Raw genomic sequence first — 27,072 nt, forward strand, 5'->3', positions numbered from 1 at the left:
GAGAAAAAAAACAAACAAAAAAACCCATGAGATCACTGCTTCTCCTATTTCTATTCAAATCTGGAATATTCCATTGCTTAGGCAGATTCAAAATGCAATGCAGCATCGAGCTAAACTTCACCTGAAATATTACCAGATTTTGTCCTAGTACATTGCATGGCTCTGTTACGCACCATGTGTCAGGTGGTGTACACAAACTATGATCACTGACTGCTCTAAAGGCTACCCTGGGCTATGGGATCCTCAGAAGAAGGATATTAGCTCAAGTAAGAAACTGCTTGGTCTGTCCATAGAAAGACAAAAGGTCTTCCATTTTAAATGGAAACTGATAGGTTTAAATCTTCACTTGACAAACCATCTTTAATAGATTTGCCAAAAATAAATTAATTTATAAATCATAACACTACTGCAAAAATATGTTCAGTAATAGGACAAAATACTTAAAATACCTACCTGTGAAAGAAGATAGAGAGAAACTTGGAGGCTTATTTTTGGACGCTCTCCACCCTATGGAAAAAAATTATGAAAAATGCTTATTTATTTACACAAAGTCAAAGCATCTACAGTTTAATATTTTATTTAAAACAGAACTTTTAATAAGGTGCTGTTCCACACATTCTGCTATTAAATGTTCAGAAAGTAACATGCTTTTTATCATTCACTTCTTGTAAACTATTTCAACTTAAGACCCTCCGAATAAGCATGTCCCTTCATCTACATGCTTAAAAAAAAATTGCTATTGATTACCGTCTCTCAGTCACTTTGGTAACTTAAATTTAACAGGTAAGTATCTGAGAAGCATGCGGGGTTTCACAATGCAACTATTCCTTCAAAAAGTAATTCTCAGCTAACTTTCATTAAAAATTTGCTTTAAAAATTACTTACTCAGAAACAATAAAATATTACCTACATATTAAAAACCATTTTCCTCATAGACACTTCTCTAAATCAAGTAAACCACATTGGACAAAAATATTTGAAGTATAATTCGAGCACAACACTGCTAAATTTATATACCAGTAGTAATGAAAACATTTTAAAAAATGAATTAGTGATACCTTAAAAAACCATCACCAAATAAAGTCATCAGTTATCGCAAGAGGTAAGAACAGCCCCATTTTACAACGTAAGTGCCTGAAAACAGGATGACAAGCAGATTTCTGTACATATGGGAATGGCAAAAGTTGGAAGAGCTGAAATGAAGTAAAAGCCAGGAAAGTCTGCTTCATCCTATTTCAATGGCAAGACAAGAAGCTTACTGTTATTCAATCTTCAGTGCACAAGGAACATACTGAACTCACTAACTTACAAGAAACCTGACCTCTGGCTAATGCAAGTATGCTGAAGTTCACAAATCATTGTCTACCTTAAGAACAAACACCACTACATCAGATTTGGAAAAAAAAAAAAAAAATTTTCCTAAAAGACACGTGAACATAGGAACCTGTACAGGTTTTATAAGAACAGTTTCTATTTCATTAAAAATTGGCTTTCAACTATGCTTTACAAAAAAAGACAAAAACCAAAAAACAAGCAAAAAAACCAACCAACGAAACAAAACAAAAAAAACCCCACCTTTTTCTAAGAGCAACTAGTGACAGGACAACAGGCTTTAAACTGAGAGAGGGTAGATGTAAATTTGATATATTTCTTCCCTGTGAGGGTGGCAAGGCACCAGCACAGGTAGCCCAGAAAAGCTGTGTCTGCCCCATGCCTGGCAGTATTCAAGCCCAGGTTGAACACGGCTTGGAGCAACCTGGTCTAGTGGAAGGTGTCCCTGCCCATGGCAGGGGGTTGCAGCTGAAAAAGCTTTAAGACCCCTTCCAACCCAAACCAGTCTGTGATTCTATGAGAAATAAAATCAAGTGTATCGCATTCAAACACAGGTTATCTGCAAACAGAATAATCAAGTATCAAAACCCAAATTTGTATTTTCTACCTGGAGTGAATTTTACACCACAGAAAATTTGCAGGGATACTGGGAAAACGTATATAATTTCCTTATTTTATCTATTCTGCCATTAAAATTCAGTCTCAGGATATTTCCTACACTAATCCTATTTAAGCTGTTTCATGTAAAGCATACAGAGATATCAACAACATTAACAGTACTACAGCATGCACCTGCTGAAGAAATTGTTATGCATACTGGAAGTAATACCTTTAATTCTTTGCAGGTATTACCTTACCTTGTCTTGATTGACTAGTGAATACACATATAAGGGAAGAAAGAGCCGATTAAGTAGGTGGTCTGTCAGCACATCATTTAAAAATTCACAGTTAATGATAAGGATATCATTAAGGTAATGTAAATGATCAAGATGTTCTGCTACCAGGTCACTCAATTTGCCCCTATTTCTGTGCCTGAAAAAAAAGAGTAGAAAGAAAGTCTGAGATATAATCAATTGTCAAAGTGTTAAAAACCTTGAGGAAAGAATTAATGTGCATCCCTTTCACACAGCACCTCATGCAAATCAACTGCCTAAAGAGGTTTTTAGTAAAGTCAGCTAATGCAGCTAGCGCATCAGGCTTAGATGTGGTTTAGGATGCACATATCAAGTTCTTCCCCAAGTTTTCAGAAGCAGTGGTTGTTTTAAAACTTCACTTTCGACTGCCAGGGTCTTTTCACAAGCCAATCATAAAAAAAAAAAAAAAAATCTAAGATTTGTTTCCAAAAATAAAAGAAGAAATCTATGTTGTATTTAATGTTCACTTCTTCACTTTAACAAAGCAAGAAATAGAGACCTATGCTAAGGTGGGGTGGGAAGGCAAACCAAGAGTAATCTAAACCAACAAAATATTTCTGTAGATGATAGTGGAGTCTTACACATGCATTTAAGGTCTGACAGTTCATGTATTTAATAAGAGTTCACCTTTTCAATTTGAATTTTTTTCCTAGAAACTTTTCAGAAAGCTGTTCTACTGTGATGCTACACAAAAAAAAAAAGGAAGATTAAAAAGATATAGTTAATAAAATTGGAAAAAAAAAAACCTTTTGTGTCTTCTAGATACCTATTAAATTCAGCAGAATTAAAACAAAGATAAAGAAAAACATGTTGCCAAACACTAATTTACTATCTGTATATTATCGCGGAAAGGACACACAGCACTAACCACTACCAACTCAAAGAATCACAAAAAAACTTTGCAAGAATGAAAAGCTTGAACTGTCTACAGTGGAAAGTATTCAGAAACTAACTTGATCCGACCACTACAGACAAAGAGAGAATCAAGACCTGGGAGAAAACATTTTCATTCAATACCCAGCATTTGTAAAACCTTACTCTTCATCAGTCTGCACGCAGTTATCCAATTCTATCACATGGCTTCCAATAAACCAAACAAGGTTGGAGAAATAAGGGACAGCAGTTTTATCTCTAATGTAATGCAGCATAGGTTGGTTGTCCACTAAAGAGAAATTGTTAAAAAAAAAAAAAAAAATCAGTTGCCAACTTTTTGTAATTAATTTTTAACAAATAAAACAAAGTATCTTCTCAATTTGATTACATGCTAGCTTTTCATGTGTGTATACCTGACATGATCTTATGCATGAAATGGACAGCTACAAAAGCATCATATCAATTCTTAATTGGCTTGAATGAGCCTAATACTGATATATTTACAATGGTCTGAAGGTAAACAAATCTAATGGAATTGAGAAAGGTTTTTTTTAGCACATTCTGTATTAATAAGTAGAGAAAAAAAGCATAAGAATAATGCTGAAAGTCAAGCTAGTTAGACTTACATGACACTGCATTAAGGAACACGGGAATCATCAGTGAAGGAAGGGCAGAAGAAACAGACAACAGTTAACAAGATTAGGAACTGGGATAGTGACATCCTCCGAAAGGGTTTAAAAAGCTAAAGCACAAAGCATCTACCTAAAAGATATAGGGTAAGTGCTAGATCAGAATATATGTAAATGGATAGTCAGAAAACTATGAACCCTGAACATCTGAGCTGTGTTTTTTCAACTCTAACCTTTATATCGCTCTAACATCCAATGAAAATTCTAGACAAGTGCATTTTGGTTTTTTTTACCATAAAAATACTTAGATACATAAATACGTAACTAATAGGATATAAACCCTGCACTCTGCTCTTTTTGTGAGCTCAAATTTGGGTTTATAGCCCCTTGAAGTAGAAACATGTACAAAGTGCCCATTTCACAACATACAAAAGAAAGACATTTCTGTCCTTTTCAGTCAACACTATGAAGAACCTCTAAGCCACACAGGCTACCCAGTTATTTGCACAGCAAATTGTTCATTGTTTTAAAAAACAGGTCTTATATTCTTCTATGATGAAGACTTACCAAATCACTATTTCTCTTGATAGAAAGTTGTGTAAATTTAAAATGCAATTTAACTTAAAATGGATTAAAGACTAAGAAGCCCTGCATGAACATATTCCATAATACATCCTGTCTTACAGCATGTTGATTTCAGAGGTAAAAGTTCTAAATATACACCAATTTCTCTACAGAGATCACTATATTTTTAGCTTATTACAGATTTTATACACCCCACCTAAAATATTAGGGGGAAGTGACTTTTGGACATTATCTAGTTCAAACCCATTCTCCAAGTAGCATTAATTTTGAAGTTCAACAAGGTTGCTAAGGGTCTTGTTACATTTTTTAGATCTCAGACAGTAGAGATTACTCAGTGTCTCCGCAAAACCTACTGCAGCGCTTAACTGCTCTCACGGTGAAGTTTGGATTTTTTTTCCTGATGTCCTACTGGAATGGCCAGTACAGAAATTTGTGACAGCAGCCTCCTGGCCTTGACTGGGGCCCTCTGGGAATGGTTTAGCTCTTCGTCAGACTGCAGCACCTACAAGCTCTATAAGCATATTCTAATGCACTTAAAATCCAAAAGGAAGTGATATAGCCAGCAAGGTTACTACTTCACACATTATAAAGCTCAACTTCAGAAGTCAAAAGTAGTTGATAGGCTTAAAGCACTTCAGGTTTGGGGTTGGTTTTTTGTTTGTCTGTTTAAATACAGCCACATTCTGATCTTTCTTGGAAGGGAAGCTGAAGTTCCTTGTGCATGCTTGTTTTTTCAAACCAGTTTAACCTCTGAGGAAACAATGCTATTTACAAGTACATACTGCAGGTTTGGGGTTCTGTTTCATAAAAAGTAAAATATGTATTTGAAGCATGTCAACATGCCAAGCTTTTCAATATCATAAAAGACAGAAAACCTTTAATGTGAATAACTGAAAACTAAACTACCACAAAACAAGCATTCTGTACACATGCCTTCTTTAATATGTATAAAGCATACCTTTGTAGACATTTAAAGTTATAGTCCTAACAGCAATCCTGACCATACTTTCTGGGTGGTTAAAAAATTTAATAGCTTCGGTGTACAAAGCGAAGTCATTAGTGTGCTGCAACAAAAGGAAAGAAAGTATTTATTCATTAACCAAACATGTAGAGTATCTGTTGGGATTCTGCATGAAAGCTATCTTCTATGTATTGCTCTGATATTTTTACTTTCTACTTAAGTGTTTTAAATGATTTTACAATGCACAGTCAGCTGCATTTGTAGCTCTGCATTAAAAATAAACTGCTTTAATCATCAGAGCTTTCCAAGTCAACTCTGCACGTATTCAGTGCTATAATGCCATCTTCTGGCAAAATGTGGAATGGAGCGAGGAAAAATCCATTGCCACCTTGACCTTTGACAACTCAGGCTTTTTTAGACTATGACTCTTAGAACCAAATGATGCAACAGAAAAGATCCTGCTTAAAAAAGCACAAGAAAATGGAACATAAACAAGCTGAATTCTCACAGAAGTAGACGTCAGAACTACCAAAACAGTCCAATATAAACCAATTTCCAAATTATTATATAGTTGTATAAGAACAAAGACCTTCTTTATCATGTTTTTGCAGAGATCCCCACAAATGAATTCTCAACCACTTATATTAACATTATAAAAATAAATATAGGACATGCCAAAAGAAGAGACTAACTAACCAGAATGCGCACCAAACTGCTATCTATTTCTAATTAAAGTCCTCTCATCATTATACTACAACTCTTTTTTCACTTACCTCATTATAAAAGAAATGTACAGTATGATTGTTGAGTTTCAGGGAAAGAGTTTTCAAAAATGATATGTAATATGCCATGATCTCCTCATCAGAAAAGTCAAATTTGTGGACAATAATAGAATTTACATAGTTATTAGAGAGCAGGTAGTCTGAAAAATAAGAGACATTACACACGTTAACACAAAGAAAAAATTATGCTGCATGTAAAGTACCTGCTAGCAACAAACTACCTGATAACTGAAGATCCACATTTTTAGCCAAACAACTGAAGTGATGCCTTCAAGCAGTAACGTAAAGAAACCGTTCCCTACAAAGGTCTTTGCTGCTAAGAATAAGAAAACTAAGAATACACTTGACTTTCCTCAATTTATGCAGGCTTTGCAACTAATAACACATAAAACAACTCTCTTTTCCTCCCCAAATCATAACTTTCAAAGGCTTATGACTTTCTCTCCAGGACAGCTGTCAAATACTTTATTAATTTTCTGCTCTCTTTACATGTTTCTAAAACCTTGAAGTAAAGGTAGGAGGCTGAATGCCAGCCCTAATGACCTCAGAACAGTCCCAGTACAAACGATACAACAGAGTTCCACCACATCATCTGCAGTAGCCAGGTGAACAATTCAGACCACAACGAACTTGCTGACTTAAAGAACCCCCTGAAATGTGCTAAATGTTTCAGTAATACTGAACAACTACTTCTGTAGTACTGAAAGTTTACATTAAAACTTTGGAATCAAATTACACTGTATTTTCAGTGTTCAATTACAAAGATTTTCAGGAATACATAAGGTTCTTCTGTGAAGGTGCACTAGATCATTAAGTGAAAGGGAATTCAATCACATCTTGATCATTTAATCCTGAACGGTTTATAAGCATGCCCTTACACAGTGATGTTTCATGACTGATGTTCTCAAAAAGGATGTTCAGAGTCTGCAGAAGCTGTACACACACGTAACGACCAGACTTCTGACGCAAGATGTTCAAGAAGAAAACAAACATATTCTTCTCCAAGAAAAAGCTGAAATAAAATAGAGGTGTCATCAAGTTACTTATTGTCTTTAACAAGAGTATAATTTTACTAAGATCAGGGATGATTCTAGGCAAGTTTAACAAACAGCATGTTTTACGTTTATAAAGGATTATTTTGCAAAGTTTTATCTGTACAACAGAAGAGTATCTTCCAACAACCTTAAACACTAACAAGGTCACTTCAACACTCAAATTATGCAGAAAAGGAATGTCAAGAAATCAGGGGCTTCTTTATTTTTAGTTTATGCAATTTATCAGGCAGCTTCCCTACCTCACAATCACCATTTTGAAGAGGGGAGCTTCTAAACGAAGGTTACATTTTGTTCACTTGCCCCTTTTAAACTAATACACTTTTTGCTTTCAACACTGTAGACCTTATTTGATCCACTTTAATTATTTTTCCCCCACACCAGAAGCAAGCATTTCATGGGTTATTGTACAATTCAAGCAGAAGTGAATACTTGCAGTGTTTTAAACCAGAAACACATGCAATTTAAAAAGAACAGTGTGGACTCTTTCCTACTAGGACATCACAAACACACATCTATGTTGGGGTTTTTTACCTTAATTGCAGAAAAACCTCCTAATTACTAAAATTCTCCCAAGCAGAGAAGACAGTAAGGAATATGATGGAGTTAAAGTATAGGCATGAATAATCAGAGTGAGTTAGTTTTCTGACCTTAATCATGTCAAAACCAACCACTCCCTAAATAAGTAATTAAAACTACAAACACCTTAGCTTTACTTATCTCAATCACAAATTGCCTTGAAGAGCAAGCGTCTTCAAGCAAACAGCCAAGCAATGGGTATTAATAAAGTCAGATTTGCAACTGTGAATGTTTGTTTTGAAGTTTTTCTATCATGCTATTGTATAAGAATTAAAATAAGATCTGAACAAAAACTCTAAATATCATAGCTAGAATAAAATATTTATTTATAGTATCTTATATAAATTGAATGAATTGAAGAAATATGATATTAATAGATCTACTGAGAAAATCTGGGCCCTAAACCAGGCCTGATTTTGTGTTTATACTGAAGATTTCAGAGTCAAACAAAAGCAGCACATGAAAGGGGCTCTGGATTTTGAATGTTTTTTTTTAATTAAAAGTAGTAAATTCTCTGCTTCTTTGTATGACAAGAATATGATCCTGCCTACCTGTCTATTACAGGACATAGCTTTGTACCTACATTCACGAAGTATGGTCTTGGAAGAGTTAGCCTTTTGAACTAGATCTCTATGCAACTTCCATCACTTTTCAAAAACAAACTAGAGTCAAAATTATTTGGAATACTTACTCAAATACTGAGCTGTCATTCTGATCCCCCCATATAAGGATCTCTGTTATAGAACGAATAGTCTCTACCAGCAGGTTGCGGTTGTGATCTGTTACTGTTGTATTTTTAGTCAAAACATGATACATGTACCTAAAAGAAAAAAATAATCACAAGAATCAATGTGGCTATCCTGTCATTTTCACATGCACCACATTTATCTTCAGTCACTGTAACTTAATATAGACACACACATACTATGCCTCATCACTGTACAACTTAAAAATCCTAAAATTCCTTTTACTATTGATGCAGAGAGAAAAGTAATTGTTAAACAGAGTATGTGCCAAATAAAACAAAACAAATCCGTAACTAGCCATGTGAAAAGTGTAATTGTGTAAAGAGACACGTGCAGATCTCACTAGAAAAGTTAGATCCCGACTCTTGTCTGCAGAGACAATTTACAGATTGACTCATGTCAACTTTATGGTCAATAATCAAGACTGTCAAAGGCCATTCATCTTGGCAAAGCTTAATCATCACATCTCTGGCCCTTCAAGCATGGAGCTACTGATGGGAAAGGCGGCAAACTCCGGCTTTACCATCTCAAAGTTTAAGGCTGCCCAGTGAAGTTTACAAAAGCATATGTCTGATTTACACAGCGGACAGGAAGCTAAATAAAATTGGAAAGGCTTGTTAAGTCTCAATTTCACTCAATGAAGCACATTTATTTTTTTCCTTCAAAATAAAATGTTACAAAGATTATTTTTATCCTAAAAACGAAAGAGGGGATGCTAATAAAAGAATCACCACTGCTATTCTCCCTCTGTTTGACGCCTTTTTTATTTACAGAGTAATAAACAAAAAGGACAGATGAAAGAAAGGTGCACAGTTACGGAAGTCATTACTAAAAATAATTTCATGCTGAGAAACTGCATAAAATTAGAACTGCAAGAGTTTAGCTTACTAAACACAGATCATATATTGCTATACTACAATCTCTGCAAAATCTGTGGATAATCCTGAGTGTTCAGGACTAACTGGGCAATAAATTCACAAGTGCTTGGGAAGGAAGAGAGATTTTTCCATACTATCAACCTTTCCATGAAAGGTGGAGCTAATAAAACTCCCAGGATCTATTTCTAGGAAAACAGCCTGAGCGTCCTGAGTCTGGGGCAGCCTATTATTATTGTTTTGGATTCCATGAATGTTTGTTCTATGATTCAGGCTGAAATTCTAGGAATCTTATTAGTAAGATGCAGGAGTTTAGAAGTTCAAGAAGCCAATTTTTAAGCACCAGACCCAAAGACCTCAAGCAGCCATTATGTAAAAGATAAAAACATCAATCTTGACAAGCTACCGTAGGGTTCCAGGAAACAATGTGCATTTCTGACACAAAATGCTGGGGTATCTCATTTAAGGCTAAGTTTTAGAAATTCAGGTCAAAACCAGACTTGAAATCACATTTCAAAAAAACAGTATTCCCATCAATCTTATGTACATTAGGAAAGTGAACCACTGCACAGGGCAAACATGCGGTTGGTGACTAAAATGCCATTTAACTGAACATGTGTATCAGGCTGTTTCAACTACTTATCAGACTTAAAAAGATAAAGTATTACCCGGTTTCAGAACCTTTTTCATGATTGAATTAATATTTTTTTAATCATATTTTCAGTTTAGTTTAAATTTGCAATATTTGGTTTGGGGAATCTTCAACGATTGAGCTGCCACTCAGTTGGCCAAAGCTTCACGGGACTGGTTGCAAGACAGAGGCCATCTTCATAAGCAATGCAGGAAGCAGAGGCTATTTCAGAGAAGTTTATGTTGCTGTTATAGTAAAATGCTATATGCTTGCTAATGTTGGTACTGCTTAATCATCAAATACCAATTTTTCTGCACAAGGATACTAAAAGGTAAACAAACCTCAGAACTTCATGTTAGTAAACTTGATATACCACATTCTGCCTTCCCCCCCTCCCCCCCCGAATCAGCAGTGTGATAAAGCCTACATCATATTAAAGTTGACCTACCACACAGCAGAGGAAAGAGGAAGAAAAACAGAAGAGATTGCAGGAGAGGGAAAAATATTGTCTTTTCATACTTCCTCTCATAAATCAACACTCATTTTCCAAATCCAGAACAGAAACTGCTAAACTTGAAACCATTCTAGGAAAAGCTGATTTGTAGCTATATCCTACAGTCATAACTGCCTGATCATGTGTTGTACGGTAACAGAAGTCATTAAATAGCAAGTCAAAGAGCACCTGCAAATCTTCTTTAACTAATCTGAGGATCACAATTCAAGATTCCTTCTATGGAGACTGACAGTGTGATGGCTCATAGTGAAGATGTGAGAATTGAGGTGTGACTACCTGTGAGAATTCCCAGGGCTTTCTAAAAAAAAACCAAACACCACACAAGGCCTGCAAAAGCTTCCCATTATGGCTCGGTATGTATTGTCAGGACAGCGAACCAAAAATAGAGCAAAAGCCAAGTCACTGCTCTGAGCATGCATCAGTAATGGAACAGTGAACAGCTGAAGAAAGAAGGCAGTTAAATCACAAAAGTTCATTCCACAGTAATCTGTGCAGTATTTTTCCTGATAAAGTAATTAATACTACACTACTTCAATTATTTATTTGAAGTAATATAAAAATTCTCGCATCTGTGAACATGTATTTCTCATTAATAAGTTACACTATGCAAATGTGGGAATAAAGTTTACTCCAACAGCAGAACCGGGAATGGAAGCAGTGGAAAGAATTATGTGCTATTACTTCACCTCAGGAATCTATGGAACATAGGACATTTGAGATGCAAAAAGCAAGAAACATTTAACAGTCAGGAACATACTAACTCCAAATTAATTTACTTAATATCAATATTACTGCAAAGTTCCTTGATCTGCTGCACTTGGAGAAAGCCTGTGTTTCACTTTCAAGCTATTCCTTTATCTACTTAGTTGAAAATGCATGAGAAATCATGCACATGCTTTTTTCTCACAGTAGACATGCAACATACCATATCTGAGAATATAAAGTATCAGACAGAAACAAGATTTTTGTATTTACATAAATCCTTAAAGCCTATGCCTAAATGCTTATTATAAAAGGGTCAAGTTTCTGCTCCAAAATGGTAAACCCTCAAAATAGAGGCTTTTGTCATCTCTCTCTGTATCTCAAAACTGGATTCAAACAAACAAAATCCTATCAAAAAATCAGCATAAAGGAAGCATCAAAGCACCTGATATCATCAAAATCTGTGGGAGATTTTGCCAGCAACTTTAACAAGACAAACAAAATTCTGAACATTTTATGATAATAAACCATGTTCAAAGGGATAACATAACTCATGAATATAGAAAGTGTGTCTTAATGATTTTCCTATTTATTATTTACAAAAAAGCACTACAACAGAGAAGAGTTTAGGAAGTCAAGCACTTGGAATGCCCACACTTAAACACAACATGCTTGCTTCTTCATGCTGCTTGTAACTATGCAGTCACATACTGTTCTTATAGAGGAAATTCAACTTATAGCATGGACAGTACTGCAGGAAATGAGTCAACTGTGAAGCAGGTCTTCAACCATACATGTTTATGGACACTGCATCTGACAAAGTCATGAGAAATGTTCAGCATCCATCCCTAATGCTATAAAACCTTTTGTGCAATCAGTATGGAATTAAAATACCAAGTGTAGAAGCAATAATGGGAAGCATACTTGAATGTAACAACAGGGCTATGTAAAATACTTCTGAGATGGGGGGGGGGGGGGGGAGGGAATGCATCTAGAAACAAAGATACTAATCCTAAACTCCAAAGCCTTTCACTTTAGCAGAAACACCAGCGGTATTACCAGATGAACTCCTCAGAAATGTTTAAGATATCACCACTTATATATGGGGAAACTGACATCAATCCTCTTCATCTGTTCCAATGCAAAGTCAAAGTTTGTAGACAGAAGGGGAATTAAGATACCATTATGCTTTCAATAAATCCTCACCATGAATATCTAAGGTTACACTACCCTCAACTGGGCGATACGAAAGACTTTCTGGTATTTTAGCCATAGGTCACAGCTCCTAAGATGAGTTGCTGCAGAATCAGAGTACAGCGACTATCACAGCCAGCAGCTGGAGAAAACTGCAAGAAATCCTGACCTACAGGAGAACTCCCAGCCTGCATGCAATGGTAGATCAGCCTGCATGCAAAGGTAGACCAGCCCTGTCTAAAAGCCATTTGCTTTTAGAACTGGAAACATATAATAAACAGAGCAGAGGACTACATAAAGGCAGAGAAAACAGTGTTTCATTTTAAACTGCTGGATGCCAACTTTAAGAAGTGGATTTCAGCCTGATTTCAGACACAACCTAATGTAAAGATAAAAAAGTAATTTCACACCATTTTCACAATATTTTAATATTGTTCTTGTTTTGAGAATATTTAGACTTTCTCCATTTATTGTTATTGATAATGCCTCAATTACTAACCAAAGGGCACAAAAATACCAGGTTCCCTGAAAAACAATGGTCAGAAGCACTCAGACAGTGCATAGTAAATGTTTCACAGCCTCTCTAGATTGCAATTCAGCAACTATTAGAAAGCTAGATTATACTCTAACTTTTGACTAGACCAAGAGACTGTATCAAAACACTTCATGCAGCCTCATGATTTTTTTCCAGCCAATCCATTCTATAGCATATTTGCAGAAGGAAGTATTCCTGTAAGGATAGACTGGGCTAACTAATTTCACTCTTGCAGCATAGCCTAATTCACTTTTTATAGGCTAAGCTTACCTGTAATAGTAAGGTTGGTGCATTCTACTCAACCCATTCACATGGAACACAACATGGTGGTTTGAGATGAGAATGCAGAAAGCTCACAGACTTCGTTTCATGAACCCAAAACAAAGGTTCTTTGCTCTTTTTCCTTCTGTTGCTTTACCCACTTTGACTGCTACCTTAGAAAAGCCCTAAATTTCACTTTACCAGTAGGTAGCTACCTTTGCTGTTGACACGTAGCTGCAAACTGAAATTAATACAGCATAGATAAAGAAACACTTAAAATACACAGTCTAAACAGATCAAAGGTCTTGGCTGTCCTTTACTTACTACCATTTTAGAATTTATGATTAAAGAAATCACATGCAGAAGAAGCAAACAACTGAAAGACAGCATTTTAGCAGAGAACGATATACTTCATTCTGAGACAAGAAATCAACCACAAGCAACAACACTTAGGCTGTAAGTCCCTTTTACTGCAAATCAGAGTATCACTTTTATTGACCCTCTGGGGACCCAAAAGAGCATATAATCACATTTTTCTTGCCTGAAAGATTCTAACATCCGAAAGTCTCTCCCTCACCTGCCTACTTTTTCTAAACTTAAACTCAGTTGTTTCAAATTTCATCATGCATCAGCATTCTTGCTCTACCTTCAAGTGTAACATCAAAACCATATAGACCTAAAACTCCAAGAGCAATGAGTAGTACCCAGTGACTACCCCTTGTATGTTAAATAGAACATTCCTACGTTTATATCCAAACACGACTTTTTCCCTTTTTCCTGCAATGCCAGATCATGTTGATGTACTAGTCTGACCTACCATGCTTCAAAATTACTTTCTGCTGTGCTACTACCTCATCAGTTTTGTATTTATGCACTTGATTTCCCCATCTTTGGTAAAAACTAATGCGTTTCAATTAGTCTTGAAGGCTTTGAACATTTTTCTAGTTGAAGACAAGTACCAGAATCTGTAAATCACCTTGACAAAGTAATTGCAAGATTCAAAACTTGTAAACTACCAGCCACTTATTTCTCAATGAGCTATGTATTCATACTGATTTAATTTAGAAATGCTTCCTCTCTCAGTGACCTCCTTTTCTTTTTCAGTAGAAAAAGAAGCTATAACAGGGATTCCTATTTTTCTCACAATAGCAGAATGCTTGAAATGGAATATGGAATGTTTTATCCCTTGCCATCCTTCCAACTCTCCTGTGGCAGAACTAGAGAAAAACACTATTCCACACTCTGCAGACAGCAGTAACACAAAGCTGTCAGCCTCCAGAGACGAACATTACGATCCTCCAGCTCAAAAGCTGTATTGCTGCGCCAGCTCCTGAGCCCTCCAACCAGGGCAGGTCCCTGGACCTGCAAAATCACCAACCTGACTACCATGAATCACTGCTGACTATTAAAATGTACACACCCCTCAGAAGGTCTGTATTGTACTGTACAGGATGGGATCAGGCTCCTTGCTTCCCTATCTTTGCCACTACCAGGAAACAAAGTTCTCCCTCCTGAGGAATGTGTTATTTCCTGTATTTATCACCTCTCACGCTCTACTCCGCTGAAAGTCTGTGACATTATTAAAAAAAAAAAAAAAATCAAACACACAAGTGCTGCAGCCCTGAGCGTAGCATGGCATCAGGGAACTGCGTCTGCCCTGAGGACATTCTGGGACGACGAGGCAGTTTCCGTGAGAAAAACACCAACCCGCACCGCTCAGAGCTTGCTCTTGGGGCTATTCAGCTGAACCGGTTCAGGTGAACAGCGCCGGGAGCGTTCCGGCCGACTTCCGCCCCCCTTCTCCCCCAGCCCTGCTCCGAAGCCCTCTCTGAGGTAAAGCCCTGCCCCGAGCAGCTCCGCCACTCCGCACCCTCCGAGGCCCTCAAGAGCCGGAGACAGCCGTCTGGCCCCGGCTCCCCGCCACAGCGGTCACGCGCCCCCAGGCTCCCCCTCCCCTCACAGCTGCCCCAAGCCCCCGTCGGCCTCGCGTTTACTTGAGGTGATCCAAGGAGTGGATGCTGCGGGCGGCCTTCCCGTGCCCGCCGCCCACCCAGCTGCGGGAGCGGCCGAACATGCTGGCAGCGAAGGATTACTGCACCCGCAGGGCTCTAGTACTTCACGGCCCCGGGGAGAAGGACGGGCAAGGACCGAACGGCGCCCAAGCAGACCGACATCAAGAAGAAGCCTGAGCCGCAGAGAACACCGACGGACACCAGCACCACGGCGCATGCGCCAGAGGGGCACGGTGGGAACCGGTGAGTCCCGCAGCTCCGCGCGGACTGCAGGTCCCAGCAGGCATTGCGGTGCGGTCGCTGCTCGTCACCCGGGCGGGAAGTGGTGAGAGCTCAGCTACAGCCGCGTCTTCCCTCGCTTGGCGGAGCCGGCGGTTCCCGCAGGTGACCCGCTCTCAGGGACACCCAGACTGGGGGAGGGCGTCCACCGGGGCCCGGTACCCAGCTGCAAGGAAACGGGGAAGTCCCCGGGAAGCGCAGTGCTTCCTCCTTTCCTGTCGGGATTACAACAGAGCAGCGCCGCCGCGGATCTCCTCAGGGTGAACCACGTGACGGGGTAGCTCGGGGCCTTCTCGGGCGCCATGTGGGAGAGGAGCCCTTCCACGCCCCCCCGCGCGGCAGTGGCGGCTCGGCGCCGTCAGGCTGTGAGGTGTTGGACGCGGAACCGTGTACCGCAGGCCACGTTTAGCCCGAGCAACACAATAGCGTTTCAGCGGGCCTTTGTGCCCCATAGGCACGGTGACCTGAGGTGAACGTGGCCCCAGGATTCACCGTACGCCCCCGGGACCCTGCGGACAGCAGTGCTCTGGCCCATGCCGCCGTGGCAGAGCTGCGGGGCACGACGAGAAGCGGCTGCTGGGGCTGCTTTCACCGAACTTCCTCCAGTAATGCTCGCATACTTTTGAACCAGCTTGAAAACAAACTTGATCGAAGTGGGACGAAGAGACCATTAATGACAGTCTTGGTCTGCCCTTACAATTATTACTTTAACTGGATAAATAAACCTAGTACAGCTGAGGAGTTTGTCAGCCACTGTCAAGATAGCCTTAAGGTTTAACCCTGCCTTCGGCAGCACGTAGGTACGGGTAAAGCCTTGATCAGCAAAGAAACGCCTCCACCGAGGCCCCCGGGACAGAACAGCTTCCAGGGGCACAGAAACACCCCAGATCTGCCCCCACCCTCCGGCTGCGGCAGGTGCGGGGAAGGAGGCGGGGGTCGAGGTACCGCACGACGCTTCCAACTCCCCAGACCGACGCGCCGGCCTCCGGGCAGGCGGAACGGGAGGCGGCGGTTCCGTAGAGGCCGTCAGCCCCGCCGCGGGCCGGTTTCGCCACGGAGAGTATGCGGCGCGGGTGAGCGGTCAGGCGGCAGCAGTGGGAGGTGAGGAGATGGGCGGGCAGGAGCACGTCCTGCCCCGCAGGCCGGGGCTGTCGGCTTGCTGAGGGCAGCATATGCTAAGCGGGAGCGCGCCTACGGGCAAAGTTTGCGGGCGGGCGGAGGAGGAGAGCCGCGGCGGGACTGCAGCAGCCGCGCTGGAGATGCCCCTGCGGAGCCTCCTGCCAGCGGTGGGGCTGCGGCAGCGGAGCTGAAGCCGCGCTGGCCACCCGCCTGCGGGGGCTTCTCTTCCTCCGGGGAAGGAGGGGGCCGACCGGGCGCTCTGCGGCTGTGCCGCCTCAGCGGGGCTCGCCTCTTGCCCGGCTCCGGATCCAGCTCCGGCCCTTCTCCGTCACCGGGGCTGCGGAGTGCGGTCCTGCGCGCCCCGCTCCTCCTCCGGGCCGGCCGGGCAGGTCGGTGCCCGCGCCGGAGCCCCGCACGGCTGCATGCCCGCCGCGGTCTCGGCACGTCTGGATTCGCTGGAGTCCTGGGCCTTCCATGCACTGCTGGTGCTGCCCTATATGTTTTACGTGGGCTTATTCTTTGTCAACGTGCTGATCCTGTACTATGCCTTCCTGATGGAGTACATCGTTCTCAATGTAGGCATCGTCTTCCTGCCCGAGGATATGGACCACGCTCTGGTGGATCTTGGGGTGCTCTCTGACCCTGGCTCAGTGCTCTACGAGACGGACAGCGAGCTGGATGTCTTTGATGGGTACTTGGAGTGACGGCCCGGGGCGCTCCAAAGAGACTGACTGCTGGGTGACGCCGTCCGGCCCGGGACTGGGGCTGGGTGTCCCGGCATGGCCGCCCCTAGGGAACCGCCGCGGCCCCGCGATACCCTCGCTGCGGCTCGGCTCCTTCTGCAGCATCTTCCCTTATAGTTCCGCTTCCCCTCAGCCCCGGGGCAGGGGCAGGGGCGGGGGGCCGGGACCCACTGCCGCCGGGCAGGGCCGCGGGCACGCCGAGGGCTCGCCGGGGAAGTAAGTCATTTACTCCATCTCGTTCCGGGCAGTGGGGCGCTCGGCGCGCCCAGTCCGCCATCGGAGCTGGGGGTAGCCCTTCCCGGGACGGCGGAAGACAAGGGCAGGGAGCGGGCCCTGTGCCGGGACACGCACCGCCGCAGCCGCCAACGCGGGTGAGCTCTGCGGACTGGGGCCAGGAGCCGAGGCCGGGGCTTGGCTGGCGCTCTGAAGGCAGGGGTCGGGCTGTCCCGTGCGCTGCCGCCACCCTTCCTCCGCCGCACCACTGTGCAGGGCCCGCTCCGTGTCCTCTGCGGCGCGGCGAGGTAATGTCTTTCTCTAAGGCCCGATATTCACAGTTGTGAGCCACTGCAGCTGTTATGCTCGGTGTTACCTTTACAGCTGGTAAAGAACTTTGCTGCTCCACTCTTGAAAGCAGCTCGGAACGTAACTGAACATCCAGGCTAATGTTTATTAAAATTCAGAGCCCATAATCGAAACAGAAAGACATCTCAATCAGGTGCTGTTTAAAACCTCCGTCTTGGATAATAAGAAACCTACCCAGCTCCCAGTTCTTCTCATGATAATCCTGGCAGGAGAGTTTGCTTGATCAATTTATTGTTGTAGTTTTGAGTGATTCTAAAACTCTGGAAATGTTGTAAGGATTTAACATTTTAAAACACTGAAATGCAATTGGGAAGAAAATCACTATTTCTAGCTAGGACTTTCTGTGCCAAATGTATGTTCATGAAAACATTCACAGTTTGAATTAAAATGTGTTAGCAAATCTGCCAGTAGAGTTTCTAGCAAAATATTGCCTGTAAATTTGAAAACCAGATCAGGACACGTGTTTATTTTCTATTTGAAATTATGGAAATAGGAAATTCTGTTGCAAGGTTGCAAACATAACCTTGGTGAATATACTATACAAATACCATATACCTATCAAACAATTTTCATCTGACTTCTAATTAAAAAACAAAACCAGAAACCCAATACCAAAACCCAACAAACAAACCTTCCCTGCCCTTCATACAGATTAAAACTGTCTCCTAAGTATTTCTATTCACATTCCATATAAAGCAACAATAGCTGATTTTGGTCAGTACTTCAGAGGGAAATGTGGAATTTTTTTGGTATTGGAGTAGCATTAATTGCACAAACAGCCGAGCAAAGTTTGGTCAAAAGCACACAAATGCTCTATATTCCAGGGAAGAAATTAATAAAAATCAATGGAACTTAAGCAAAATCTTTGATGCAAAAAATCCCTTTCTCCAAATCTTAATTACTCCAACACCATTCTAATGCAAGCATTCACATTTATTTTAAATTTTTTTGCTGACTAGGATTTGTCATGATGAGTTGCATCTAGTTTTCAGGAAGACCCAAGGAGAAAAACAGACATCATTTTCTTCAGTGGATTTTTCCTACTACATAAACACATAGTTTAGCAGAGCATAAGACCTGAATACAGTTCTGTTCAGTATAAATAGGTTTCTTAATTTTTTCCCTCATATTAATGGGATAAGCAGCTCTGCAAACTTCTTGATATTCTAACTATAAAACCATATCACCTCTACATGGAGAAATCAAAGTGTTTACAAAGTTCAGGAGTTCTGGTTTATACCCACCTTGAGGTAATGGAGCGTTGCACACGTCCCAGCTCCAGCACTGATCATTTAATTTGGAAGTGGTCATGTTAGTGGTGGTTGCCACTGAGAATTAAACCACAAATGCCTAAAGTTAGGTCAATTATTAGGGAGCAAAAAAATGCACTATTACTGTGCTTTGTCTATTTATATATTTAATGATATTTGTGTATACAGCAGCCAGGCCACAAACTGCATAATTATATAGCTACCAGGCAAAGACTCAGCATGTCACCACGTAAAGGAATTTGTGTTAATATCCTGGTTACAGGTTTCTTCATTGTTCCATGCCATTCCTCCTCACCAATATCCTAGGAAGGCAGGCAGAAGAGCACCCTAATTTGGAACTGTGTTTTCTGCTTTGGGAGCAGAAGGCAGACACTGAAAGAGAAGATTTAAACCCCTGTCATGCCCAGCCTGCAGTGCCCTAAGTTCTGTATTAAGTTCTGTACTGTACTGAGTGTCAACACAGGCTGCCCACCTGACCTCTTCACTTGGACCCAGTTGTGCTGAGCATTCACAAGAAGTTGTGGGAAGAATGGGTCTCAGATGAGAATCTAACCAGCAGAGATGAGAAATCCATAGGCATATGCTTGGTGTTAAATATAAGAGGAGTGTTCTTCATGTGACTCACCAGTGATTACTGAGAACAACTAAAAAGCTGTGATTAGCCTTAGCTGAAACCTTGCAGTGTGCTCCTTGCAATGATGCCTTGCACCCAGGAGATGAGTGGCAGCATGACAGGAAGACAAAGGGGGGAAATCCCAAGAGGGGATTCAGCAAATGTGGATAGGCTAATTGTGATGTAAAAATAAGAGACTACATGGACCAGAAAAGTTCTATTCTCTCTTGCAGCAAACCCCTCTCTTGAGCTGACAGAACTCAACAGAAGCAAAATTACGTCCAGGTTTCTGGGCATAACTGATGACAGAGATTGAAGGTAGAGGACTAAGCAGATGAAAGAAGCTTCCTGTCCTGTTCAGATGGAGAGACCCATCTGTGTGAACTGAGCAGAACTGAGCTTGCTCATGTCATCTACTGTTCTAGTGTGAGTGTGCCAGGTTCCCTATTATAAGTCCCCTGGAATAAGGTGATCCAACTGTTCTCCTTGAACTTTATTAAAATCAGATGTGACTCATCACAAAGTATTCTAATCAGAAAGAAAATGAGCAAAAATAATCAGTAATGAAGACTGAATAGGAAATACTGGATTTATTTAATCTTACAGTACAAGCATTATCTATATTTTTCATCAATGTGATTTATGATAAGCATCTTCAGTGAGCAGAATTTAGAACTCAAAATCTTGTGACTCAGGACTTTTGCTGAATGCCAGCACCTAAGTCCTGAGTCACAGACATAGCTTTACTCACTAGCTCATCAATATAGTGCCAATCAGAAATGTAGCCTCAGTGTCTACAAGAGACAGCATGGCCTAGTGGAGAGGGAAGTAAGCATGCTGGACTCCTTCCTGTGTCTGCTGCTGATGGCTGCTGTGAGTTTAACTTGTGCCTCTGATCCATCTCTCTGAAATGGAGGTGCCATGTGAAGGAACGAATCAGAAGAATGTTACCACTGGAAGTGACAGGATACACATAAGCGTGTCAGAATACACCTCCCGACTTCTTCCCTTTCAGACTGAGTCAGTCAGCTAGTTTATATGAGTTAGAGTAACAACAGGCTTAAGAGTAATAGCTGTGGTTTTTAGAACTGTTTTGAATTCTTCTTAAAGTTAATAGAAGTGCTCAAACACACCTGACAGCTCTGTTTTAAAGTTACTTTTGTACTCTGACTCTCATTAACTGGAATTCCATCTTAGATGGAGAGAAGACAAAATCATTAACTAATAAACTGTCTATACAGACTCATTAACCACAGCCATGGACAGTCCTAAGGGATTTCCTACCAAATGCATTCATTTATGTAATGCAAAGAGAGGAGGCAGATTTTTTTTAAGTTTTCCAAAAGCTGTTGTTAGTAACATAAAATGAGGCATAGAATATAGAGACACATTCCCTTTAGGATAGAAATAGTTCAGGCCCGAGTATTTCATGTGTTAAAAGCCCCAGCCACAAGTAATTTTAAAGAAGGATAATTGAAAAATAATAATCTATGGTTCTTCCCTACAAAAAATGAAGCTTACTATAATCAACTTGCTTCAATAGGAAGCAATAGCCAGTTGCCAGTTTTAAGTTGCCGAAGGAATTAAGAAATGAATCTCTTTTAATTCTTCATGTTTGTTTCCTCTGAAGGAGTGAAACTGTAGTTCAGCTAGCAAATGGCAATCCTAAAATAGAAGAAAAGAGCAATCTAGAGACACTTAGTTTGTGTATTTGGCCAGTCCAGCTCTTGGCATTTGACCCTTTGTAATGATTCTAGTTTATATAGAATACAATTGTCTCAGAAAATTAAATAGGACACAGAAATGGCCAAGTTTTTCCAGTTCTTCAAGAAAATTGTCAAACTGTCTTTTTCCAGCTGAAGTTTAGTACTTTGGCTACAAACCTGGGGGAAGAAATTAGCTAAATAGTTTGAATGATGCTCTCTGAGAAAGCAAACATGTTTCTAATATATGTGATAAGGGTATAGACTAATAGCAGCCATATATGAAAGATAACAGTATAATGGGAAATTACGAAGTGCACTGAGAGATCCGTGGCAAGTACAAGCTCTAGTGCAGTGAATGCAGTGAACTCCAGCAGGAAGCCAGGAAACAGCAAGCAATGTCAGGATGTGAAACACAGTCACAGTGTTTCCTTTGGTCGAGGCTCAGTTGTGCAGAGCAGTAACTTCACAGACAATTAACAAAAATACCATGAGTGAGTTTCTTCTTCTAATGCTGGAGTTAGGCTATAATCATAGAATCATAGAATAGTTAGGGTTAGAAAGGACCTCAAGATCATCAAGTTCCAAACCCCCTGCTGTGGGCACGGATGCCTCACACTAAACCATATCACCCAAGGCCTCATCCAACCTGGCCTTGAGCACTGCCAGGGATGGAGCATTCACAACTTCCCTGGGCAACCTACTCCAGTGCCTCACCAGCCTAACAGGAAAGAATTTCTTCCTTATATCCAATCTAAACTTCCCCTGTTTAAGTTTTAACCCGTTACCCCTTGCCCTGTTACTACAGTCCCTAATGAAGAGTCCCTCCCCAGCATCCCTGTAGGCCCTCTTCAGATACTGGAAGGCTGCTATGAGGTCTCCACACAGCCTTCTCTTCTCCAGGCTGAACAGCCCCAACTTTCTCAGCCTGTCTTCATACGGGAGATGCTCCAGTCCCCTGATCATCCTTGTGGCCCTTCTCTGGACTTGTTCCAACAGCTCCATGTCCTTTTTATGTTGAGCATACCAGAACTGCATACAATACTCCAGGTGAGGTCTCACAAGAGCAGAGCAGAGGGGCAGGATCACCTCCTTCAACCTGCCGGTCACGCTCCTTTTGATGCAGCCCAGGATACGGTTGGCTTTCTGGGCTGCAAGAGCACACTGCCAGCTCATGTTCATTTTCTCATCAACCAACACCCCCAAGTGCTTCTCCACAGGGCTGCTCTGAATCTCTTCTCTGCCCAACCTTTAGCTGTGCCTGGGATTGTTCCCACCCAGGTGTAGGACCTTGCACTTGTCATGGTTAAACTTCATGAGGTTGGCATCAGTCCACCTCACAAGCGTGTCAAGGTCCCTCTGGATGGCATTCCTTCCCTCCAGTGTATCAACCGAACCACACAGCTTGCTGTCATCAGCAAACTTGCTGAGGACACTCAATCCCACTGTCCATGTCAGTGACGAAGATGTTAAACAAGACTGGTCCCAACACCGATCCGTGAGGGACGCCACTCGTTACTGGTCTCCAGCCAGACATTGAGCCATTGACCACAACTCTTTGTGTGCAGCCATCCAGCCAGTTCTTTATCCACCGAGTGGTCCATCCATCAAATTGATGTCTCTCCAATTTAGAGACAAGGATGTCGTGTGGGACAGTGTTGAATGCTTTGCACAAGTCCAGGTAGATAACATCAACTGCTCTACCCCTGTCCCTCAGTTCTGTAGCCCCATCATAGAAGGCCACCAAATTGGTCAGGCAGGATTTCCCCTTAGTGAAGCCATGCTGGCTGTCACCAAGCACCTTGTTGATTTTCATGTGCCTTAGCATGCCTTCCAGGAGAATCTGCTCCAAGATTTTGCCAGGCACAGAGGTGAGACTGACTGGTCTGTAATTCCCCGGGTCATCCATTTTCCCCTTCTTGAAAATGGGGGTTATATTTCCTTTTTTTCAGTCGTCAGGAACCCTACCATTAAATACAGCAATCTTTTAAGCTACTAGAAGACCATAGTTTGGAGATTTTAAAAATACTTGCTGCCTTTTCATTTCCCAGTGTTTTTTTTAATTCTTTTAAAAAAATAGACTTACATGAAACTTGAAGACTTTTAATCAGCTGACTTGAAAGGCAAAATTGAATATCCTGGTCAATTGTATCATTCACACCCCATTTAATATCTGCCACTACAAATTACAATCTTAGACTAGCAGCCCTACAGCAATATTTGAAATACAGCAGTTTTTGAAACTTCCATTAAAAAGCTTTATACTTTAATTTGGAGGCCCACTATGTTTTGCAATGTTATTTTTAAGCCAGCCAAAAATTAGATTTACAATGCAGAATAGTAACAATTCCCCTCAACTGCCTGCTGTAGATAAGAGTTTTTAAATCAACTTGGAAAGCAATCTGATAAACACCAAATGAGTAACCTATTCAGCTGCTGTTTCCCCTTCTCTTGTTCTTAATGTGAGAGACAGGATTTTGAGCACATGATTACTGTTAGCAGAGTGCTGTAGCTGATAGACATTTGACAGAAATACCTCACTGAACACAAAAGTGCTTGTTTCTGGCCTAGCATCTACAGAAAGCAACACACAGGAACATACAGAATGTCAGGATGAGTCAGACCACTCTCAGCCAGCGCTGTGTTCCGCCACTGACAGCAGCAGAGGATGCTCTCCAGGAGAGCACATGATCCTGACCAAAATCTGCAGCCTGTTCTCTTTGTACTTCTCAGAATCCACAATGGGGGATGTTACAGGGCACATTGCTGCCCAGCCCTTTTGCAAATGTTTCCTGAACCTGCCACCTTTTGCCCACTGCATTTTATGAAATCCTTCAGAGTTCCTTGCTGTCAGTGCAGCATCTGAATACCTGAAGGAGCCCATTTTCTGCAGTCTCGAAGGAAGATTTCTCCATTCTCTCACTTCTCTGGGTCACTAATAGTGATGTTGAATAAAAGCTGGTCCCTGGTACAGCTGCTACCAACTTCTTTCCTCCCAAGCCTTACTCTCCACCTCCAATCTTTCAGTCTGCTTTCAATCCGTAGGAGTCACTCTTTCAGTCTGCTTTCCCCCAGTACTGTGTCAACCTGTTCGCTTTTGGCTCCCTTTAACGCTCTTGTTCACGATGCCTCATTCCTCAGTCTCTTCATGCTCATGCAAAACGTGACCATCACATTTCATTCTTCATTCAGACTTCTTGTAGGCTCTGTTATACGCTCTGTACCCAAAATGGTGGCAGCTCTCCTGCCTCAGGACCCCTTGTTCCAGACACCCTGGCATACGATCTGCTGAGCCTCTGCTCCAGGCACAGCAGGAGAACAGGGGGAAGACTGTGTTGCGCCATCAGCCCAGCGAGAGCCTTTTCACAGAGCTACAGATCTGTTAGCAGGTCTGTTACTGCTTTACTACAAACTCTCTTCCATTATACAACCAGATTAGCTCCCTTCCCATGAAGGGTCCCCTGCCTTCCCACACCTTGCAGGAGGCCTGTCATACCTACAGAGTGGAAGGAGGGAAGAGCTGTCCTTCAAAGACACACAGTGCAGATGATCTCCTGAGCTGCAGGCAGCCTAGGGACCTGCTCTTGGTCTTCTTTACCTCAACTCTTCTTCAGCACAGATTCATCCCCAGGCAACCATCCGTTCTCAGAGCCACAGCATTCTATGTTATGTTGATTACTCATCTGTAAGATCACAATACCAATCCAGGGGTAGAGGAAGATAGATTTAGATTAGACATTAGGAAGAAGTCCTTCCCTGTGAGGGCGCTGAGGTGCTGGCACAGGGTTTCCAGAAAAGCTGGGGCTGCCCCATCCCTGGCAGTGTGCAAGGAGAGGTTGGATGGGGCTTGGAGCAACCTGGTTTAGTAGAAGGTGTCCCTGCCTGTAGCAGGGGGCTGGAACTGAATGAGCTTTAAGGTGTCTTCCAACCCAAACCATCCTATCATTCTGTGATTCAAATGGATACAGTCACTAGTGCCCAGCACTTTTGTAATCCGCAGCTGTAGTTCTACTTAAAGAAGGCTTCTCAGGCCTTGTGTTTACCTCTGATGATAGTAAAAAAATCGCCTCTTAATAGCCACTAGATACTTTGACCCAGTCAAGGCAAATTATGTAAACTGGGATAAAGCAATTATAACAGGCATTGATTCTTGTCAAGAATTTACATGTTATTTAACTGTAACTTCTTACCAGTGGCTCCAAAATGCGTTGAACAAAGTGACGCTAAAGAAGAGAAAGTGATCAAAATCAGACAGCGTCAAACATAGGCAATATTTAACTAACACAATTACACAAATAATAACAGTCTTAATAAACAGTATCTGGCTGAGAAAATGTAGCCAGTTCAAAAATCAGTTTTGATAGGACTGATTTATCATACCTAGCATGAATTAGGCTGTCCCACTGTATGTCACAGCTGGTTGCAATCTCTTAAAAGCAGCCCTTATAATTGATTTGATGGCCTGTGTTTGACAGCTAACATCTTCATGCCTCTGTTAAAATTGCAATAAAGACTAGTGTGCCCTCTCATGAACAGAAACTGTTACCTTGATTTCTCTGAAATGTGATTCTCACAGAATTAATATCCGTATTCACAGGAGGTTTTTGTTGTGGTGGATTTTGTTGTTTTGTTTAAGAAGTCAACAGCATGGTACTGTATCTAACCTACACACTGACTTCCCTGTGCATTTTTAAGTATAGAGAGTTACTCTGCATTTATGTGTTTTCTTTTAAACAGATTCATTGAACACCTGAAATGGATTATGACCAGGTGCATGGATCAAGTCATGGAAATAAATTATACTCTGAAATGTGGAGATGAAAAGAAGGACAAGGGGACAAGAAGAGTTGTCATCAGACCTTGTCAGTGGTGACTTTTCTCCATGGTCATTGCCTCTTGAGTGTGCAGTAACCACAGTGATTCATGCACCGTACTTGGCTTCATAGGTAATTCTGGAATGGACTGTATGAACAAATAATGTAAGCTATGTTCTATTATAACAGAAAATCAAGATGTTACTCAGAGTCGATAAACTTTTGAATAAATACCATGTTATCCAGACACGCTCTACATACTGCTTAAGCAAGTGTTACAATCACACACTGAAACTCTACCAGCCACTAGTTCAAAGACAGTGCTTTCTCAGGGGACAATCAGCAGGAGTGACTGCAGGGAGTGTTTGTTCAGGGCAGCATTACGGCAAGAACTGTGCTAGTAAGATATTAAATTGTGAGTTTTGACATAGATCAGAGAGTTAATTTTATATAAGTAGATGAATTCGTTATCTAACACAAGATACTTTGCAGATTGTTTAAGCTCATGTTCCTATGTACAGATGTGAAAGCAATACAATAAAGACTGACCTTTTCCATGAAAAAGTTAAGCAGTCATGTGTTGGAGTTATTATTTTTCAGTTTGATCAGAAACTAACAGAAATACACTTTCCAGGAAAAGTACTTGCAAATAGCTCCAGGTTGTTGAGATGGCCAGTGTGTAGGTAATCCTTCTCAGGAGCAAGTGTTTAAATCAGACCTCAGTTCTGATTTTCATAACTGCAGTTGGTAAGCCAAGTCAATGCATCAAGA

General features: G+C 41.4%; 2 protein-coding genes across 8 annotated transcripts in view; one reads left to right on the forward strand and one right to left on the reverse strand.

Annotated features, from left to right (window-relative positions):
* CLEC16A (C-type lectin domain containing 16A) overlaps window positions 1-15,408 on the reverse strand; it is a 79,160-nt gene extending 63,752 nt beyond the window's left edge. For 3 of the 7 annotated variants that reach the window (XM_061473255.1, XM_061473259.1, XM_061473258.1), the window contains exons 1-8: window positions 15,160-15,408; window positions 8,399-8,527; window positions 6,955-7,088; window positions 6,068-6,216; window positions 5,292-5,397; window positions 3,285-3,408; window positions 2,190-2,364; window positions 454-507 (exon numbers count right to left, since the gene is read on the reverse strand). In XM_061473255.1, the coding sequence (XP_061329239.1) occupies window positions 454-507; window positions 2,190-2,364; window positions 3,285-3,408; window positions 5,292-5,397; window positions 6,068-6,216; window positions 6,955-7,088; window positions 8,399-8,527; window positions 15,160-15,239 (951 nt within the window). In that variant the 5' untranslated portion in view covers window positions 15,240-15,408. Of the gene's footprint in view, window positions 1-453; window positions 508-2,189; window positions 2,365-3,284; window positions 3,409-5,291; window positions 5,398-6,067; window positions 6,217-6,954; window positions 7,089-8,398; window positions 8,528-10,641; window positions 10,735-15,159 lie in introns of those variants that run through there. The other 4 variants (XM_061473257.1, XM_061473262.1, XM_061473256.1 and 1 more) reach the window with 3 other exon arrangements.
* A 1,158-nt stretch (window positions 15,409-16,566) lies between these two features.
* DEXI (Dexi homolog) lies at window positions 16,567-26,870 on the forward strand. The gene is made up of 2 exons (XM_061473371.1): window positions 16,567-17,534; window positions 26,225-26,870. The coding sequence occupies exon 1, from the start codon at window positions 16,998-17,000 to the stop codon at window positions 17,277-17,279; it is 282 nt and encodes a 93-aa protein (XP_061329355.1). The 5' UTR covers window positions 16,567-16,997; the 3' UTR covers window positions 17,280-17,534; window positions 26,225-26,870.
* Window positions 26,871-27,072: the final 202 nt, after the last annotated feature.

Source organism: Pezoporus flaviventris, unplaced genomic scaffold (assembly GCF_033815535.1).
Source record: "Pezoporus flaviventris isolate CSIRO_AGI_PZ_B2104156 unplaced genomic scaffold, CSIRO_AGI_Pfla_v1 ptg000078l, whole genome shotgun sequence".
Lineage (NCBI taxonomy): Eukaryota > Metazoa > Chordata > Aves > Psittaciformes > Psittacidae > Pezoporus > Pezoporus flaviventris.